Source organism: Bemisia tabaci, chromosome 5, assembly GCF_918797505.1.
Source record: "Bemisia tabaci chromosome 5, PGI_BMITA_v3".
NCBI lineage: Eukaryota > Metazoa > Arthropoda > Insecta > Hemiptera > Aleyrodidae > Bemisia > Bemisia tabaci.
The window spans coordinates 38,768,587-38,787,758 of record NC_092797.1 but is presented as its reverse complement, the minus strand read 5'-3'; the positions used below and the strand labels follow the sequence as shown (position 1 = coordinate 38,787,758).

Below are 19,172 nucleotides of genomic sequence, written 5' to 3'. Positions count from 1 at the left end.
ATGCAATGCGCAAACCGTGAATAGTGAGAAAATAAAAAAATTCAGGAATTGAGAACAAGATTAGAAAACAAAATATTTTGCCATTAATTGGAATAGACACCTTTTTCTTCGTAAAAACATGGTATAGTGACAGGGGTACTCAAGAGAGCGCGTGGTGCAATCCGTGCGTAGTCTTAATTGGGTTCGGATCAGGCAGGCAACTAAACTAACTCCGTGACAAAGCGTAGAGTATCACAAGAAATGAAGGCGCTCCAATCATGATTTTATTGACCATCACTGATCAAACCCTCATTATGCCGCTGCAGATATTTGCACTTCATCTAAAAGCTAGAAAATTTTCCACTTTTTTTAAAAAAAAAAAATAAAAATTAATTTTTTTCAATATGGAATGTTTTTCCTCTTTCATTTTGTCTCTCTGAAGTGTGGAAGTCTATATTGCGAGTCTAACACTGAGTATCGTGACACAAAGTTTTGAGACTAATACAGTTAAGCACGAGTGGATGAGGACGAAATTCCCGGCTTTATAGTTGGTGCTATAAAAAATACGTGGCAAGTAAAACATCATATCAGCGAAAAACTAATTTTTCCGGAGTTATTCAACAGTCCTGGCAGTATGTAGCACACACGTTTTAGGCTGAAATCCTCATCGATTTTCTTTTATCAAATTGAAATCGGAATGGAACAGACTAATCAATTTGGCTTAGTCAGTAAATTTTACTCACTTGTTGGAATATATTAGTTTCATTTAAGTTATTCTGAAACTCACGGGACTTTAACCGAGATGATTCGCTCTAAAAACGTGGCCACGCTGCAAGCAACAGAGGCGAAGTGTTGTAAAAATTCACGGCAGCAACGTGATCGGAATATTTAAAGCAAAATTTGTGCTGAGTAGTTATAAAACTGATCTCCTTCTCTCAATCAACGAGCCTAGTTTTGAACGTTCAGCTGGTGAATAATTTATCATTCCGAATACCTACCCTCCATTTTCGGGAGGAAAATTCCTCACGCAGATCCGTAATCCGACCAAATTTTTATCCGTATTTGCGGTTCGTTTGAAGAATTTCTCTCTCATTTCTTTGATCTTGATTCGAACGGAGATGATGAACTCTAACGGAACTTGCTATTTGAATCAGTTTGGAGAACTTAAATGAATAGGCATTTAAGTTTTTAGGTTTAATTTTATGAAAGTTTTCCATTTATAAACATGTGGAGAGCTTTGAAAAGTTGAAGTTTTGAAGCTTGCTCTAAAACAGAATAACCGGAGTGATTCTCTAAATTTTTATCCGTATTTGCGGTTCGTTTGAAGAATTTCTCTATCATTTCTTTGATCCTAACTCATACGGTGATGATGAACCCTAACGGAAGTTGCTATTTAAATCAGTTTGGAGGACTTAAATGAATATGCGTTTAAGTTTTTAAGTTTAATTTTATGAGGCTTTTCCATTTATAAACGTGTGAAGAGCTTTGAAAATTTAAAGTTTTGAAGCTTGCTCTAAATAGAATAACCGGAGTGATTATCTTCTTTAGCAAACATGCAGTTAAGTTCCGCAAAGCATTTTTTCAAATTCCGTTTTCTGCTTTTCCATTTCTAAATCCCAAACACTTGATAATCATGAAGACGAAAAGTATATTTTTTTACCTACAAAAGCAAGTAATAAATACAATAGATTAGATTTCACGGTGATTTTTAAACTTTCTTGCCAGAAAACAAAAGTTCTCTGGGTAAGTCCTGCCGGAAGATTAATCAGAGATACAATGGCTCGGTACCATTGAAAGGGGAGGAAAATGATGATGAAATATAAATTTGCGGTTGCATTTTAGGTAGTTTACCCTTCAGACGGTAATGGAAACCAAAATTATTTAATAATGGCCTCTTCTTAGAAAATCATAAAACTCCCCACGAATAAAACCGAATCGTCCATAAACTCTCCGCATCGCATATTAAGGGTCAATTTGATTACAATGACCGTTTATGAGTCATAAAATTGTTTCGATCTTGAGATAGAACGTTTGTATTAGCAACAACAAAAAAAATGATAGTAAGTAAATATAATACATCTTAATCCTGAGATTTGATTGTCTCTGTTTAGGTCGTTAGATCAGTTTATTGATAATAATGAATCCAGACTCACCCACTCAAAGGCGTTATTAAATTCGGTCACATGGGCCCAACAATATCCGTCCCTGCAGTTTATTAGTCTCTTAAAGTTAAAGCTACTTTAGTGAACGTATCTTTGCTATCAGATAAAAGACCTCGCGAAAATATATCACCTTTCTTTGCATCGTATAAACGTATCAACCTCGGAGATCAAAACGGTGCCAAATTTTTCAGATAAAAGCATAATTTGTAGTTTCCAGATTAGGGTGCATATCTACAAATCATCAGTGGTCAGAAAAGAAAATCTTGCGGTCAACAATTTAACTTTGTCATAAAATCCTTACCCTTGTGCCACCTTTCCCTCGCTAGCCCCGAAACATTTTGGTTTCTCAGGGGGATAAGGATAAATGGACGTTAGACTTTCGGTGTAATGAAACATTTCGTCAGTTACAAAGGCTGAAAAATATTGGATGGAGTTACGGCGTTTTTGCTAAGAACGGCAGTAAGAGCAGTATGTACATTTTACTTCTATCCTAGTTAAGGGCATCTATCAGTCGAATCATTCGATAAAAAAATGCATTTCTTTGTCGCCTACATGCTAGTGCGTGCTGAATCTTGGCGATCCCAATTTGTGTGGATCCCGGAAGAAACTCCAGGCGTGACTGCGTTTCAGGATAAGAGGATGTTACTGCGTCTCGAGGCCTTATTACTGCGACCAAATGGGAGTTCCTCTTTCTAATTTTCACGGTCACGCGGTCATGGTCCTGCTTCCGACTCCGAGGGATTAAAGGACGATTGAGAGCAAGTGGATAGCTGTTAATGGCCCCTGCGCGCGCCTAGAGCAAGCACATACGATTCTGCCGTGACAGCGAAGAGAGCAGTAAGTGTCAAATGTTCGAAATCGAGTTTCCTTCAAAATTCGCTTAATCTCTTTCAGATGAAATCGCTCAAATTGCTAAAACAACCAAATTCATCTTAATTGTATCAAAACGAGACATAAGGAAACCGTAAGTGAGCAGACAATGCACTGGAAAAAAAACACATGGGATCTAGAGCCCAGACTTTTAAAAACATCGACAAAAAAAATACTCTTGATTCAATCAGATTTAAGCTTGAATAAAGAACCAAGCCTCTTAATTTGAGCGGATTTCTTTTTGATTTAAGCTTACATCTGATTGAATCAAGAGTCCTTTTTCTTGTCAATGTTTTCAAGAGTCTGGACTCTAGATCCAATGTGTTTTTTTTTTCCAGTGTGTCGTAGTTTCAGGGACGACAGCAGTAAGTGACATTATTCCTCCAGAGAGCCAATGAAAGCTGTGCATTCAAGTAAAGTGCCGCTCTCTTCTGCCAATTTCTAACGTGAAAATGTGTTTGTTGTGTGTCCTAAACGCAACCACGAGAGCATGCAGAAGATAGCACTTACGGCTGTCTTGCCTAACAATAGCTTAGCTTGAAAATGAAAAATACTTTTTGTGTAATTGAAATAAAATCAGTCCATTTTTAAGAGTGCAACCGATTACTAGGAGTCTTTCGGAGGATTAGTGGCAATTTGACAAAAAGCGAAGGCTTTCAATAAAATTTTCGGTCAGAAGTTTCTGAACCCGTTTCCTCAAAACTTCATTTTTGCACTTGCTGCTCTCTTCGCTATCACGGCAGGATTAATTCAATAGAAAAAAATAGTAGGTAAAGTATCCGACAGCAAAATTCCTGATATCGACGGAGATATAGTCCTCCGACAAGGTGTTCGACATCATCTACTACGTAATGTGTCATGGTTTCTTTCAATTTGCCTGAATTAGTATTGCACGCGGAGAAACCAGGGCAAACGCATTCATATTATCGGTTGATAGATTCTCAGTGGAAAAAACCATGGCATGCACCACCGCGATGGATGACGAAGGTAACCTTGTCTCTCAAAGGGCAATATTTTCGTTAGAGTTGTGATTAGAAAATTGGCGCTGGGTCGAATGTTATGATAAGTTGTTTTTACACAATATTTTAGCCATTAAAACACGACTCTGTGACAAAGCGTAAATGCTGCATAACATTACTAGTTGGTGGTGGTATTTTCTGAAAATTTGACTGACGTTTTAGAGGCAGACCAGGAATAATCCACCATGCAAGAATAATAATGTCTATTTGGGGATTTTTTCTTGTGTCTTCTGTGCCTGTGCTTGCCCTGTACCGAAATGAGGTTCCCCCCTTGTCCCTTATCGCAAGCGGGGGCCTAAGGTGACCAATTTTTTCACTACTTAAATACTCATGTGCTCTTATGTTACGTTCTTAAAAATTCTCTCGTTTTCCAAATTATTTAAAAAATATTTAAGTACTGCTTAAGAAAATATCTAGGATAGCAATGATGATACTTTTGGAAAACCTCCACGCATGCATGCCATAGGGATTAAAGTAAGATCAGCAATTCCAGCGGTTTATTTAGACTCCAAACTTCATGAGAACCCTAGCTCCTTTGTAAATGTTTGAAGTTCGAATGAGGTATCACCATTGTCACGCTAACTAACTCGGAAATTCCGGAATGTTCAGTCATCTTCAGTAAATGGTTAGGAAACGTGAATTCGGACTAATCCTATGCAGTTCTCACACATGCAGATTTCTGTCTTTTCAAAGCTAGGTACATATTAACATTACATTATCAGCATTGCATTTTCTAAATGCAGATCACCGTGCCATTCTAACTTTCTCAAATTGACCCCATGACTACTATTCAGAGATGAAACTACTTTCCATATGGTATCGCCACAGCACTTACCATATGGAGAAATGTTACACGTGGAAATGATCGAAGCTTTTTCAGTTAAAATTTAAAGCGAATCGGGTGATATTTCATGTTCAGAAAAGTATACAATTATTATAAACTGCTTATTAGGGTTGTGGACCATGGACGATACACCGTGCTTCCGAATTGAGAGTATTGCATCAGATTGATTTTACCGCAGTCTGGAACATGGTGTCAATAAGAAACCATGTAAAATACCAGTTCTCAAAGAAATAGACAATTACACATTACTCCGTTGTCATCATTTAGGTCAATGAGACCTCTTTCGTGCTATAAGCTACATGCGCTTTAGGTGTCTCTTTTGTTTTGAGAAAGTTCCTTCTTGGAATGCTAAAAGGAACTATGTTGCACGTAAACCCGATGCACATAGTTCCTTTTAGCATAAATACGTTCATGTATGAAGCATCAGTTCGACGTTTTGACCTACATATAGGTACTTTTGATTGAATTAATTTGTGCATGATTACTTTTAGTAAAATTAAATCCAATCGATCCCACAAATAACGTTGATTAGATGGAAACTCAAGTGTAACTTTCTCCTGACTAACTAGGTCCACGAACTCTCTTTTGCACTCATATTTTAAAGCCAGACGTGACATTCAATTTTGAACTATGTAAAATAAAGAAAGTTTGAAAAACTCAGGAACTGCTCCTTGAACCTCTCGGATTGGTTATTTTCACTTGTACACTGAAAAAGTATGGTAGATTCTAGCGTATGTTTTCCCAATTTTACCATAAATCAAATTGATTTATGAAGCAAATATACATTTGTAGATTACTATGAGGATAACCATATTTCCAGAAGCATTCATGGTAAGTATGGTGAATGCTACCGGAATTTCGATGCGCGTTACCATGGACTCTATAGTTGACTACCATACTACAAGCTCAAGAGAAATGAAACATATGTCCTGGACTTACCTTTGATAGTAAAATTCCTTGGCTCTAACTAACATTTCATTGCACAAACTAATAAAAGATCTTAACACATCCGTGCTTTGGCCGAGGATGTCTTGCTCCGGCTTTTCCTCTTTAGTCCGACTTAGGAGCTTTTCCGTGTCTACCACCTTGTTCTGCATTATCTCCGCGGGATCATCACTAATTTTGTACGGCTTGAACTCTTTATCCGCACTCTTGTCGTCGCCGTTGTTGTTCACTCCGTGCGGGTGTCGCATCTTGAGGAGGACCGGCGAATCGAGCTTTGTAACTTTACACATGGCGAGAGACAGAGAGAAAATTGACTAAACTTTTTACAGAGATCGCGGGTTCCGCACTTAACTATTGGTTACCACTGCGTTTGACGTACGCTTCGCGTTCGGCGGTATCGTGAAATTCGCTGTGAGCCGACGTGACCGTCCGCGCCTGGCTTATACTCGTTACTGAAGGGCGACTCAACGCCTTCCATTGCTTTAAAACTTTTCACCGACCCCTCCCCCCTGCCCCCCGCCGCCACACGCGCTCTCCCATTGGGCGCTCCAATCTTGCACGTCCCCGGACCCTACCGCGGGATGATCCTTTTGTGGGCTTTTTCCACCGATGGCTGATCTGATCGAATATATCCGTCCGAGCAGAAAAAGTTGGAGATCCCCAGGTGGAAAAAATGATTCGCTCTACTACTCGGAGGGACTGAACTTTCTGATGAAATGAGGTCCACGGATGACGTCAGGTATGCTTTTCCGATTTTTAGGACCCCCCCCCCCCTTCAGCCGTTGGTATATGCCTGTCAGGAAACTCTAGACCCTTTCTTAAAACTGACGTCAGATTAAATGCATCCCCCTTCCCTTCCCCGATTTGGGGAAAAAATAAAGAACACTGAAAAAAAAATCAGTGGAATGAATACATTATGTTAACAATGTATTCGGTGTACCTAGAGAGGTGAAATTCTACTTTCTTCCAAGTATCTTTTTAATCTTTAAAATGTTCGAACTTTAAGAGTTTGTGATCCTCCGGGCTGGAGGATCACAGAGGATCACTCTCTTCTAACGCCTCTGAACCCCCCTCCATTTTTGAAAATGGTTATAGTCAGGGCCAGATTTACCTACTTGCCGCCCATGGGCCACCTGTTTTTTTCCGCCCCTTCTCATTTGTTTTTAAACATCAATAGATCGTATTCAACAGTGGTTCGATGTATCGCTCGGTTCAAAACAATAGAACATAACCTCAAACAAAAATTTTAGGATTTAATTTGGAAAAGCTGAAAATGAGAAAATTCCTAACAATTTCACTTTTCATTGCCAAAAGAATAAATAAGTTTGAGAATACAAATTTGATCTCATTAGACCCGTTACCTCAGATCTCTAAATTGACTTTTGAGGCTGTGGTTGGGTATTGAACCAAATCGATATCAATATAATCCCACCTGTGTGATCTGCCGAATACGATCTATAAAAACCATTCAGTGAACGTGCCGGTGGGGGAGGGGTGTATAAGACGCGTATACTCGTGTTGGGCACATTTTTTGTGAAAGCCCTGTCAACACTGACAAAACTTCAGTTTTGTAAACCCATCCCTGTTTGGACAAGGCCTTCCATCTATAAAAAACGAACGAAAAAATTATGAAAGAACAAACATAAATGTGGTTAAAAATTCTAACTTCCACCGCCGCGCCGAGCGCACTGTGTTGGCGCAATGCGCGAGGTATTCATGCAGTCTTGTAGGCGCTAGGCTTTCACGCCGACCGCTGCTGAGCTGACCACACTGTTTGGCGCAATGCGTGAAGTATTCATGCAGTCTTGTATGCGCCATACGTTTCAAGCCAGCTGCTGTTGACCACAGTGCGTTTGACGCAATGCGTGAAGTATTCAGGTATTCTTGTAGGCGCTATGCGTTTCATGCCAACCGCCGCGCCGCTCTGTTCCAGGTCAAATTGCGTGTTTGGTTTCTCTCTTAACTCTACTAATTAAAGGTGTTGTCTCTTGTATCACCGCAAGACGACAAAATTAGAACTTACTATGCGTTTACTCTCAGGAAATGAGAGATATTGTAGCTTTTTCGCGTTTGTAATTTATTTTCTGAATCCGATTTTTCTCTCTTTTTTTTGATACCTACATTCAAAACAGTTGCAAAATTTGCCACCCCCTACATTTTGCCGCCATGAGCCGCGGCCCATATGGCCACCTCGTTAATCCGGCCCTGGTTATAGTTGTCCCGCGTGTGTATAAACCCTGCCAGTTAGTATTCCAAACTTCCTTTCTATTCCATTTTGGTCCGCGTTTAAATTTCATCCTTTTTGCACCATTGCTGTTATTGTCGTTCCTCACATTGCTAGTGCAGTTTTTTATGAACTTCATATTTATAATGGAAGGCACAGTCTGTGGATGTTATGTCTCCACACGCGACCTTTGAGCCTCTGACAGGTCCACCTCTAGAGCAAAATTGTTGTCATTCATTCAATCGTAGATTTTCCTTGTGCGGACAATATGCAAAGGAGCTTTAAAGCGGTAAAAACACTGCATTTTTTCTCTCAAAAGAGTACAGTATTAACTCAACTATCCGTTCATTTAAGAATTCTTTGGCGATCTAAGCAGTATTTATGTTTCAGTTCTTAACAACTGTCTTGATACATCTTGCACATTTTGATCGAAAATAATCGATAAGAGTATTCCCACTCATCATACAGTGTAAACATGGATTATATATCGAAGTCAATATGTTCATTGGTCACTGGACCAAGACTCAATTTTTTATGATCAAAGCAATTACTACGTGGAATGAGGTTATTCAAATCGATAGAAAAACTATGTTTTCCTCAATATTTATAGTGAGAGTTTCTTCATTGACAGCAAGTAGAATCTAAGTTATACTCAAATGGGACGGATGATCGATAAATTTGATCGAAATTAATCGATTGCCTATTCCATTGACCACAAATGTTCAAATACTTGATTCTTTAATTGAGATTCATCGAGATGTAATGGCAATTCCTTTTAACAAAACAGACGTGTGATCATAATGACAGTTTCTAACTGAAAATATAATAGGCAAAATTGACATGGAGGAGGTAAGGAAATCACGTTCTATGCTATTTTGCCTTCAGTTTTTGAGGTAGACCAGAAAATTTGCAGCAATGATCAACCATTTGGCTGTGGTTACATATTGAACCAATCGATATCAATATAATTTCACCCGTGTGATCTGTCGAATACGATCTATAAAAATAAAATCCATCAAGTGAGCGTATCAGTGGGGGAGGGGTGTATAAGACGTGTTTACTCGTGTTGGGCACATTTTTTGTAAAAGCCCTGTCAACACTAACAAAGGTTCGCGAGGTATTCATGCAGTCTTGTGGGCGCTATGCGTTTCACGCCGACCGCTGCTGATCATACTGTTTGACGCAATGCGGGAAGTATTCATGCAGTCTTGTAGGCGCTATGTGTTACATGCCGACCGCCGCGCCGCTCCGTTCCAGGTCAAATTGCGTGTTTGGTTTCTCTCTTAACTCGACTGGTCGACTGGAAAGGTGTTGTCTCTTGTATCACCGAAAGACGACAAAATTAGAAATTACTATACTTTTACTCTCAGGAAATGAGAGATTTTGTCGCCTTTTCTCGTTTGTAATTTAATTACTGAATCCGATTGTTTTCTCTCATTTTTTGATACCTATACATTCAAAAAGATTGCAAAATTTGCCGCCATTAGCCGCGGCCCATGTGATCACCCCCTTAATCCGGCCCTGGTTGTGCTTATCACTTTGCTAGAAAATGCATTTATATCTAGAAAATAACAAATCAACAATATATTTTCAATATTCATTATTTTGATGCTTAGCCGTTCTTAGAATGACTGATTCGACGAACGTCTTGTGCTATGTATGTTACGCACAGAATGTGTAATTGCCCAGTTCATGAATTGGGCAGATTTTTGCTCATTTCATGAAATGGGCAATGTTGTTGCCCAAATTGTGAAATGGCACCAAAATTGCCCATTTCATGAATTGGGGCGGGAAAAAATTGCCCAAAAATTGGGCAAAAAATGAAAAAAAACGCTCACACACAATTTGTGTAATTGCCCAATTCGTGAACTGGGGCATGAAAATATTGAAAGTAAGTATTGAACAAAGTAGAAAGTAGGAAATGATATCATGCTAATGTAACTCACCTAATTGTTATTGGCGCAGGTCCTTTGCGGGTGGCAAGCGGAATTGCAATGCACTTTATTCTTGAAGCAACGGCACTGTAAGGTGCGACACATAGATTTTTTGCAGGAGCACCGCTGGTACCCCTGTCCACTTCCGACGGACATTTTCCGTACCAATTCCCGAACACTGAAACAATCTTGCGGCACATCCTCCACCTTCAGACCTTTATATTTCACAACTTCAAAAACTTTTAAATTTTCGCTCACTTTCTGACGAAGCGTTACTGCAGGATGAGCCTTTGATGCCTTTGCATTGCTACTCTCTGAGGTCGTTGGAATGTTAGGCTGAGACTCTGCTGTTGTTATGTCACTGGGTTGAATGTCGCACGCCTTTGCATCGCTACTCTCTGAGGTCGTTGGAGTGTTAGATTGAGACTCGGGTAGAGATGTTGATTGTACTGCTGTTGTTATGTCACTGGGTTCAATGTCGGCGGCTATTTCAATAACAGCATCCGTAATAATTTGACAACCATTAATGACACTTTCGAACACTTCTTCGTCTAGCGCATTTTGAAGTTTTTCAAGGTAACAGGAGGGCACAGAAGAAGCAACTCCCATTTTAGCCTTTACACCAAACATTGCCGAATATGGCTCCATTTTGATGGCCTCGTGGTAGGTAGTGTTAAGACCCCATTGAACGAACTTCAGGCCAGTGCTCCACGGAAGTGGACAGGGGTACCTACCAGCGGTGCTCCTGCAAAAAATCTATGTGTCGCACCTTACAGTGCCGTTGCTTCAAGAATAAAGTGCAGTGCAATTCCGCTTGCCACCCGCAAAGGACCTGCGCCAATAACAATTAGGTGAGTTACATTAGCATGATATCATTTCCTACTTTCTACTTTGTTCAATACTTACTTTCAATATTTTCATGCCCCAGTTCACGAATTGGGCAATTACACAAATTGAGTGTGAGCGTTTTTTTCATTTTTTGCCCAATGCGTGAATTGGGCAATTTTTTCCCGCCCCAATTCATGAAATGGGCAATTTTGGTGCCATTTCACAATTTGGGCAACAACATTGCCCATTTCATGAAATGAGCAAAAATCTGCCCAATTCATGAATTGGGCAATTACACATTCTGTGCGTAACATGTATACGCATTTTACCACGCAAAAAATTTCGTGAAATTCTAGTCCTGCAATTTTGATTCTATGATTCTGTGAGTTGTGATTTCGTTGTCATTTTGCCATCCCATTTTCGTTGCCTATGAGTTGTAATCTTCAAGCCTCTATGCTTGATAACAAAAAATCATAAATAGGTTTTAAAAACGCAAATTGAAACTATGAATTAAGTGTCTCCTTATGGTATACACGCTACTGTTAAGGTGAACGAGCGAATATTTTTGTTGATGATATGGCAACCTCGCACCTAGCCTAGATCTATGCAAAACGGAGACTATCATAGGCCCACCACCCAACCCGCGAAGGGGTCGAAAGCATTATTCATCAGTGTCGTTTATGACACTACTTTGTACCGAGGTCCTTAATTTGTTCGTGTCCATCACTCCCGCAAATTCTCTTCTCCGAGCATACGTTGAATGATGACCCAGCAAACTCATCAATACTCGTTGGATGCGGTTCTTGATCCGATCGATCTGGCTGCATTTCGTCCCTCCTCTGACGTAAGGGCGTATCTCAATATCTGTGTGAGCCCTGCGACTCGTATTATGCTATGCTTTTCGAGGCTCACGTGGAACTTTATATACGCTCTTACGTCAGAGGAGAGACGATTTTTCCACTCTGATTTCGCCGAGTCGCGATCTAGTCTACTCAGAGACTGTTGCTCTGTTTCTCACGGCTGTTGGCAGCCTATCTGCTTGTATCATGACCCCTGCATGGGGCCAGTTCAAGCTTACACGATAAATTAACCCGCGATAGAGAATACTGATTTTTTAGATTAAAGGAAAATATAGGTAGCGCACTTTGTAAGGGTACTTAATAAGAGAGAGATGAGACACAATAGCCCGAATGCAGACAACAATAAAAGCACATTGAAATACAAAAAACAAATGGGTATATACAAGGCTAAGGAGACATAAAACAAACCAGGACGTTTCGGGCCAATTTACCCTCGTCGGGTTTGCACTGATTCCTACCCCTACCTCGGTCAGTTGCATGCTCATTTTCTCGTTTTAATTTTTACATTTTTCAGCTTCTGTTCCAGTTGAGAATGGGCATGTAATTGGCCCGAAACGTCCTGGTTTTTTTATGTCTCCTTAGCTTTTTGTACCCATTTGTTTTTTTATTTTAATGTGTTTTTATTATTGTCTTAGTGTGTAGCCTGTGCATTTTTTTTTATTTTTTTTATGTTATTTTACATTATTTTATTTTATTTTATAGTATTTTACTTTATTTGTTTGCGTAGGTCAGTTCAAACGGTTTAGATGAAGTGCATCCTCGGGTTAATAATACTCATTTTTTTCGACAAGGAAAAGATATACCGTGTCAGTACAGTGCCGAAGATTAAAAATGAATCATCTACTCAGTAGCGATGAGTAAAGCGTGCATTGAACGATACCGCGCCGATTTACATTAAAACTGTCCCTTAGAGTCCTTAGAGCTCATTCAGACCAGTTTGCCTTCCATAATTAAAACAAGCTAGCATTAGCAGCCTACTACCATTGTTCGTTGAATGTTGCGCACTCATTTCAGCGAGTCCGCCTTCAATCGCCAGAGCAGGCAATTTGAGCGGCTTTAGAGCAGTAATAGTTGCTTGCAGTGATGTGACCTCGCGTATCTATGTTGAGCACCAGAACTGCGTACGATGCTCCTTGTTCTTTCTTGAGCGATTCATTTAAAATATGTTGAGAGCTATTTGAACGGTTTGGAGTAAAAATGTTCGATAATCTTCTGTTGAAAAATTTGCCTGTAAAATAAAAATTTGATAATGTATTGATACTTGATGTATATTAGACGTTAAGGACAGGTGAAAAAAAATTATTCTTTGATATCTTACTTACGAATTACGTTTCATTCGTTGGTACTGTAATTATAACTACATTGAAAAAGAAAAAAAATATTGTCTCCCTATCTTGAGCTACTGAATTTGGTTATAAACTTCTGGAGGAAAAAAAACGGATAGTTGTGATAGTCTGTTATGAAAGACGTATTTAAAATGAAATAATTATCTTCATAGACCTGTCGAGTCGATTCCTTTGAGTTTTGGCTATTGTCAGGTAAATGATCCATGGGTGAGCCAGCTGTGTTGAAAGTCTTCGAATTATAACCCAGGGTCTTACTGCTGCGAAACGATCTCATGAATCGGAGGGCACGTCATGTTACATTTCCATTTTTAAATTTTTTCAAAGTGGGAAGGGTTTGAAAAACTATTACAGAATCAACACCTACCCCATGACCTCACTGTGGCTATGACCCAAGCTTTCAATTAATTTACATCCTTCTTTATTTTTTTGAGTACAAAATCTAGGATTTTGAAATGATCTCACTCTCTAGACTAAACCAATTAAAATATATCTATTTACATGCGCGTTTAACTTTCAAGTGTATTCAGAGTGAAATTGTAATGGTAGTAGTGTATAAAGTTTATTAGGCGGAATTATAAAATGTAGTATGCAATTATAAAATCTTGTATGGTGATCTTAAAAAATGTTATCATTCAAATACACCAATGACGTAGGCAGAAATCTGCGATCGACCAGCAAGCCGTTACCACCGTTCCATTCTGTTCTGTGCCGTTCCATCTCTCCTCCAACGCGATGTGACAAACTGACGTTTCTAGTCTTGACGTAAGTCCCATCTTTTATTGGCAGCACAGCTGATAAAAAATGAATTATTCAAAAATGCGGCAAATTGTGTTGAATGTTGAATTCATATAATTACGAATGGAAAGCAGCTTTTTGAGCTAATATAAAATCCAATGCACGGCTATTATCTATTAATATTCAAACTGGCTTCTTATTTTAATGCATTCAGAAGACGGGTCTAGTCAATTTTATAGCATTGGTGCATTTTTCTACGTACGCTAAATTCTGATCATTTCGCCGTCTGCTCATCGATAAAATTCTCATTAGATCGGGATTTACCTGAAGCGCTGTCAAAGTTATTCACTGAACATGTTAAAGTCTTCAAGCTAGAGGATCCTTCGTGCGATTTTTGTTCGTGGCGAAAATTAGCTCATTATAGATTGATCAAAAGGAAATGCGTTTCTAAGCCCGATGGGATTTTTCGTCCGAGCGTATTTCACAAATCCGATTGGCATTTTACTTTCAAATTTCCAACCTCCGAGAAAGTATAGGCACATTAGGTGCGTGATTTATTATACTGGAGAGGATTATAATTGGGGCCATTCGATGGCGATATGCTCCAGTAAATCCCAAGATGCGGCTTTCTTGAAACCAATTGGGTCAACTTTGGAAAAGTAGTTGAAGAAATAAAGTAAAGAATACCTATGACACTTAGATAATCCAAGTCCAAATGCCAACTAGATCGACCTAGAGTTGATCAGGTATTTCTCAGATATAAAATCATCAATTAAGATTTAAATTGTGATTGAATCTCAGTCAAGTATTAAGTTATATAATTGTCCGAGCATTCACCGTGCGTCTCTGTGGTTTTTTTTTTTGGATGGATGATTTCAAAGAGAATATTTCCCTACCTGTAAATTGTATACATATTATGAGGGCAGGTAATATTGGCAAAATGTGTCCGATAACTGGACGTTATTGGATACTCCCTCTATAGGTTCACCAAAGTGTTCACCCCCCCCCCCTTTTTGCACCCAAGTCTACTTAGACATGTTGATGATTTTGAACTCTAGCATGGTACGTTATCATCAATAAGGGTGCTAGTTAACGTAGTGGTAAAGTTATATACGCATGAAAGCTTCCTCGCAGGACGAAAAGGGTTTAAGTCGAAGCAGTCTAATCTTGGCGCACGATATCTATCCTGCCTACCCGTTATAAGCCAAAGCAGACATATTTCAGTTGTAAATGCTGCAAACTACCTCCAAGTAAATCTCCAAGATCCAGCACAGCAGCACTCCAAGGGGTCCACGGAAGAGACAGCGGACAGCGGGCACGGACGCTCGGAGCCAACTTGCTTGTTAGCGCGGTCTTAGATTTGCGGCCACTTGTAAATCTCGGTGGTATTTCACTGGGTGGTGCCTGGAATTTCCCCGGGGTTTTGTACTGGTCGAGAAGTTTTTGAGCCACGATGGAAGTCGTATTTCCTCCAGCCATCCTTGCGGGATGGTATCTTAATTTGGTACAGTGGTTGCTTTATAGCTACAAGAGGTCACGACAACAACGGGGACGGTCTCTCTCTCGCCTCCGGTCTTACTAATTTTCAATTTTCACATTTTACACGTTACTTATATCACACAGACATTGTTTTAATAATAACATTTACTAGGGCTGAATGAGAGTTAGAGTTATGAGTGAAAATCGTTATGAAATTTTCAGATTCAACTAGCGCTCACTGCTAATGACAGAAATCACTATATTTGGCGACCTGGGTTACAGAAATTCTGGTCCAATTTCTTTTTCCATTAATTTTTCGTCCAATGTGTTTTGTCCACGGTTTTTCGTCCTCAAAATCTCGTTCGAGTAAAATTTGTCCTAGTACATAGTTTGTCACATGCCTCAGTCGTCCAGCGTTTTTAGGTCGTATTTTTGTTTTTTGAACAAGAGAGTAGGACTAACCATTCAGTCGGAAAAATTTCACTCGGACAAGATTCCGAGGGCGAAAAACCGTGGACAAAGAAAATTGGACGAACAAATTTATGGACAAAAAAATTGGACCAAAAGTTCTAAAACCGCGTCTTGGGCTTAAGACCGCCCCGTGATGTCTCGTGATAACATTTTGGGCAGAAATCCTAAATGCCACCAATAAGGAGACGTTCAATATGACGCTGTTCAATAGCAGCTGTTGATTCATGAACTAGAACCCAGCGGGTTCATTCTGCGGTGCTAAGGAAGAACGCCCTATGAACATTCGAGAGTTGCCAAATTTCCTTTGATAAAATGTTTATTAATGAGGAAAATTATGAATATTTTTCCTTGTAAGGACTTTTGATCAGAATACAAAGGGTTTTCTCTGAAAAATTGGAAGAAAAATATAAGTTCACCAGGGAATTTGTGTTTTATCGAAGAAAATTTGGCAACGCCTGAACGTTCATACGGCGTTTTTCCATAGCACGGCAGCATTGTCAAATCGTCACCTTCCAGGCAAAGTATCACAAGCGCCATGCGACGTTTAAAAATTTCCGCCGCCATTTTATTTCTTTACTGAGAAATTGTTGGTTGAATCTGTTTGGAAATTTCACTAAATTTTATCGGCAGCACAAAGAAAATTCAGTGAAATTTTCGGACAGCTTCGTTGAAAAATTTCTCTGTAAAAAAATAAAATGACGGCGGAAATTTTTAAACGTCGCATGGCGCTTGTGATACTTTGCCTGGAAGGTGACGAAATCATTATCGAATGATCCTGATCGATAAATCCCAATCTTAGCAATGTTTTTATCGATCTAGGTCATTCGATACCGATTCAACAATCCAGCTAGCGGGCCGATTATTGAAATTGATAGACAAAGCCATAGACAAAGCAGACCAAAGGTATATAGATAGATCCTGTTGGTTGAAGCGGGTGGTTGCAATGGAAAAAGAGAATAGGTGATAAACTAAGTAACGGCAACTCACGTGGGATCCGATATTTAGTCTATCATTTTCTCCCTCAGTCTATAGGAACCACCCATTTCAACCAATGGGATATCTTCATGCTTCCTATGTCTTCTTTGTCGTTCGCTTTGTCTATCAATTTCAACAATCGGCCTGCAGCTTAAGTTCCTCGATGCCCGATCATGATGGTTTTCATCTGGAAAGGTAAAACGAAGGTAAGACGGAAACCAAAGGAGGTTTAACTAGTCTGGTGCGCTAGAAATTGGTGGATTGCGCTTTAAAGATGTCATCACATTTTGACAACACCTTGATTTGATTACTCATTAAAATGATTTTTCCTCTTCATTCTGTCAAAAAAGCCATTGAGCAAAATTAACTCGCGAAAAGAACGGTAAAGGGCATTAATCCAGCTCATCGGGGAATTCTTACGGTTGGATACAAAAGGCTGCTTTTTCCCGCAAGTAAAAATCTTTTCCCCATGAAGAGCAAAATGAGAAACAAGGAAAGTTGATTGTCCCTCTGAGAAATGAAAGACCTCGACTTCAAACTCAAAACGGAATTAAGTAAAGCTGAAATTTACAACGCACAAAGGACTGCCGTTAACACAAAAGAGCAATCTGGGCTAGTCCTTTGAAAAATTCTAACGAATTGACATTACTGATTCAATATAAATAGAAACGCTGAGACAATAAGCCGGCGCTGCTAAAATCAAAATATTTTTACCGATTTAGAACGTTTCAATATCTCCGATCACGTTTTACAGAAAATGTCAAGAAGAAGCATTTGTTATAGTTTTTTTTTTTGAAAAATTAAAACATGAGTGGTGATTTACGACGTCGTAATTAGAAACACCTACACACATTCAATACGTGAAAATGCAAATGCTTACTTTAGCAATCGATATGTGACAATCTATCCACCAATTCAACAATTAATCAACCATCAAATAATTAGAGCACACAATCCCGTGGGCACTTTATACAAATCATTCAATCAGCCTAATAATTGAATCAGGATGTGTGAAAACCGCTAATGTCCATTTTGTCAGTCTTGAGTTCTTTTGAGTTAATAATACTTTTCGGAGTTGGTTACAACCAAGAAAATGACGTTGAAACTCGTCTTTGGGTTTCTTCAATCCCAAAACGAGTCCTTTCATCACTTTTATGGTTGTATCAACTCCTTAAAAGTATTAAGAACTCAAAAAAACTTAAGACTGGTAAAATGGACATTAGAAGTTTTCGCACGTCCCGACTCAATTAGTCTAATCAGTCGAGAAGCGAATTTTCGCGATCGAAAATCCTTCACCGTTGAATGATATTCGACGATTGTGCATTTTTTTTTCAATGATATTCGACTTCTTCGTTGGTCTCACCAGAGACCGTTGAAATCCATCAATTTGAAATTTCGAATTCACCTCGGGACTTGAATTCGATTTTTGAATTGATGCAATCGATGTCAGAAACTTCATCTCTCACCAAAATTTTTGTTCTGTCATCTCTATCTGTTGTTGTGTTTTGTCAATTCAAGTCTGGTGTTTTCGCAATTTCTGTGTTTTAGTGTTTCGTGTTTTCTTATTTTCTTCTTAATTTCATTTAGGAAAAGAATCTGAGCTCTGATTGGCTCCTGACATCACCGATCATCGGCATCACTCAGCACTGATCAATTCGTTTGATGAATGACATTCGATCGCGAAAATTCGCTTTAATTATTTCGTTCAATTCATCGAACGAAATTCGCAGACATCAAAAAGTGTGTGATGCAAGAAACGCACCACCCTGTTGCTTTGTAACCTTTTTCGGTGTTTTATGTCCTCACTTTGCGCTTTTTTCCACAGAGTTTGGATTAACGAGGTAAACCCATTAATTGTCTCCCGGAAATACCTCGCAGTTGCGCTCAAGCTACATTGTTTTTTTTTTCTCATTACCTGTCAAGATTGAATTGTAGACTATAACTGGGTAAAGGCCACCGAAAAACCCACCTGAGTGAAGTCACGCAAAAAGAAATACTTGGATTGCATGGCCACCTCTCCTTTCCGGAGATGCCAGTTGGGTAAATGTCAAAAATGCTCTTGCTCCTCGCATAAATCACACGGATTGGCTGACGCTCCAAAGTGTGGGAATTCGGATTTCGATTGTTTGCGAAAGTGGGCGCCAGCTTTTGGCATTTATTTTTCGGCCATCGAAAGTTGCAAAACCAAACGCATTTTAAGAACCATGACCATGTATGAGTGTCTCTTTTTCCACATTATTTTTTTTGGTATCGACCGTTGATCCATTTTCATCCAGATCTTATTAAAATTAGTAGAAAAAACATTTCACATTTTTGTTTAATTTCGCTTGCCTAGGATCTCACTTTTTTGCCAAAAACTAATAGCACATACAAATCTTCAGGATCCTAAAAGTATGATCTTCTGAGAAAAAAGGGAACTCCATAGAAATGTCCCTGGAAGCAAATTCAGGAGGAAAATTTTTCAATTTTGCGGTTGCATATACATTTCCAATGATTATAGC

The 19,172-nt window shown here is 39.1% G+C and overlaps 2 protein-coding genes across 2 annotated transcripts in view; both read right to left on the bottom strand.

The window, feature by feature from the left end:
* The window catches only part of LOC109040814 (transmembrane protein 205), a 42,258-nt gene extending 35,968 nt beyond the window's left edge, over positions 1-6,290 (bottom strand). The window contains exon 1 of the mRNA XM_019056892.2: positions 5,814-6,290. Within this exon, the coding sequence (XP_018912437.1) occupies positions 5,814-6,109 (296 nt within the window). The 5' untranslated portion in view covers positions 6,110-6,290. The remainder of the gene's footprint in view (positions 1-5,813) is intronic.
* Positions 6,291-13,397: 7,107 nt separating this feature from the next.
* On the bottom strand, positions 13,398-15,305 carry LOC140224640 (uncharacterized). Its single transcript, XM_072300675.1, has 2 exons — positions 14,991-15,305; positions 13,398-13,802 (listed from the first exon to the last, which is right to left on the bottom strand). Exons 1-2 carry the CDS (start codon positions 15,223-15,225, stop codon positions 13,627-13,629), a joined length of 411 nt encoding a protein of 136 aa, XP_072156776.1. The 5' UTR covers positions 15,226-15,305; the 3' UTR covers positions 13,398-13,626.
* Between the last annotated feature and the right edge of the window lie 3,867 nt (positions 15,306-19,172).